Source organism: Pinus tabuliformis, chromosome 3_1, assembly GCF_031772625.1.
Source record: "Pinus tabuliformis cultivar Carrire ecotype Pingquan chromosome 3_1, CPIR1, whole genome shotgun sequence".
NCBI classification, from domain to species: domain Eukaryota; kingdom Viridiplantae; phylum Streptophyta; class Pinopsida; order Pinales; family Pinaceae; genus Pinus; species Pinus tabuliformis.
In genome coordinates this window covers 81,343,865-81,345,986 of record NC_142301.1, presented here as the reverse complement: position 1 = coordinate 81,345,986, position 2,122 = coordinate 81,343,865, and the positions used below count along the sequence as shown (strand labels likewise).

The window sequence follows — 2,122 nt, the reverse complement described above, 5'->3', positions numbered from 1 at the left end:
GTTTTCACAGCCTGGAATGTATAACTCTTGGGTTTTGTTACTGTTTACTGTACGCTATTATGCTGGCGACCCTGCCAGAACTCCAACAAAACTGCTTTCATTGTGGAGGTCGCACTTTGATCACTTAAAATAGGTAGTGCTTGGACATTGACTAGATTAGCATCCGAGCATCCACGCTGCATCTATTCCATTGTATTCATGCACCTGCAACAAATATGACGAAGTCCTCACGTGATGGTTTATGGTGAACTTATTATGTAAGCATGCTATTTAATCAGCAGATGTTTCATTGCAAAGCTGCAGAAACTTTCGTAAGCGTTTTAACAAGGGAGAAGGATTGTAGGAAACAAGCCCTTATTATGAAGATTCTCAATAGCATCATGCAAAGATGACAAACATCTCTGAACATTTTCAAATCTCAAATCATTATTGATAATCGTAGACATAGGTGACAGCTACACTACTCCTTTTCTTTTGCATAATATTTGTCCTAGTTCGAACTCATCTTTGCATGGTACAGAAATGTGAGAACTGTCTGAAGCACTTGTTGATAAACTTGATATTTCCAAAATACTAGATTGATGCCATCGATTGCTCTGATGTAGATACTCTGTTTCTGCCAAATTCAGTTTCTTCCATATTGGAGTCGTCCTTGGTGGAAGCATCAAGCCTGTATAATGCCACCCACCATGCGTGTGCTTACTGCCCAAGAAGTTTGCCATACATCGCTGTCCATTTTCACGAGAAACATTTTGCCCAAGATTGTGACTATTTCCAGCTTGTAAAGCCTTGCCATCGCCCATCATTGCTTCTATGGTATAGGTGCGAAGAGCATCAGCAAATGTCTATGCTCTCGATTTGCGGCCAACTATAACAGGCATAGCTGCTTGTTCACAAGCAAATTTATGGTATACCTCAATCGTCGGCAAAGCCTCGTTCTCTGCCTCCTTCCCATGCATATACAAAGGATCCCTTTTAAAATTTTGAAACAATATGTCATTGGCAATGGAATGATGGACTCACTCATATCCTTACATTTGAAACGATCGGTGGGCAATAGAAAAGAATTTTTCCCTGCCTTCGAAGATAATGATAATCGGAAACAGCGATTCCTAGTATAGACAGCTGAGTCTAGGAAAAGTTTCACTACGGCTTTGAGGATATACAATTCTTTGAACCTTGTATCTATTTCTCGTAATTTTGCTATGTGTACAAATATCTCTCCAACCAAAGCACCCACCTGTGAATTGTCCTTCAAAGCGGCATTTGGTACATGAATGATTAAATGACAAGAAAATCTGTCGTTGAAGAATTCAAGCTCTATTATCCAGTCAGTTTCAAATTGAAGCCCATATATGTCAAGCATGCTGTCAGAGATGACAGATAACAATAGATCTACCATTGTCACTCCATTTGCGTCCACGTTTAGAGTGCGATTAAATCCCAAATCAAAATATAGATGATAAGGAGAACCGTCTCGAATGATTTCACAATGATGACGGTACTTATGGTCCATGCTTTTATACCCTTCTGAATCCCAGAGACCAGAAAGGACATTCTCCACAGTTCTTCATATGTTGTGGCAAGAAACCTGCGCTGCCCATTGACATGATCTTGATAGCAAAACAGAGAAACATTGACATGACTTTTGGCAAATTGAACCGCTTGGTCCTGTCATGGGAAAGTTGCCCACACTGCCACTCTGGGTGGAAGATCATTTTGTTCTGTTAGATCTTTACGGATCTCATGCAATAGGCGTAATAGTTGAGGGGATTTCTTTGAGGGCTTGCCATCTGGGGATCCATAGAACATTCCTGGTGAAATTTGCTTACCGTGATTCTTCTGAAGCCTCTTTGTAGGAGTTTGGTGAAGTTTCCAAATCTGTTAACTGTTTCAAGGAACTGGACGAGGTATACTGATTTTTCACTGAAAACTGCCCAGAGCTAGTACCGACTACATCCTTTTGATTGCTGATGATGCTTTAAATTGTGCTTGTGCAGGGATAGGAGCGTGAAGTCACTGCTGCCTTTTGAAGAGTTAGAGAATAAATTACACAAATTTAAACAACACATTAATGATTTCTTCTTCAAAACAGGGTTTTGAAGAAGAATCAATCTCTGAC

General features: G+C 40.2%; 1 protein-coding gene across 1 annotated transcript; it reads right to left on the bottom strand.

The window, feature by feature from the left end:
- Positions 1–845: 845 nt before the first annotated feature.
- On the bottom strand, positions 846–1,516 carry LOC149185871 (uncharacterized). The gene is made up of 2 exons (XM_089409151.1): positions 1,167–1,516; positions 846–972 (listed from the first exon to the last, which is right to left on the bottom strand). The coding sequence occupies exons 1-2, from the start codon at positions 1,514–1,516 to the stop codon at positions 846–848; spliced, it is 477 nt and encodes a 158-aa protein (XP_089265277.1).
- Positions 1,517–2,122: the final 606 nt, after the last annotated feature.

Excerpts from the sequence above, each read along its gene's own strand:
- LOC149185871 (XM_089409151.1), bottom strand. The coding sequence starts at position 1,516 with ATGGACCATAAGTACCGTCATCATTGTGAAATCATTCGAGACGGTTCT. Across the intron at positions 973-1,166 it reads GATACAAGGTTCAAAGAATT|GGATCCTTTGTATATGCATG; the intron begins GTATATCCTCAA and ends AAATTTTAAAAG.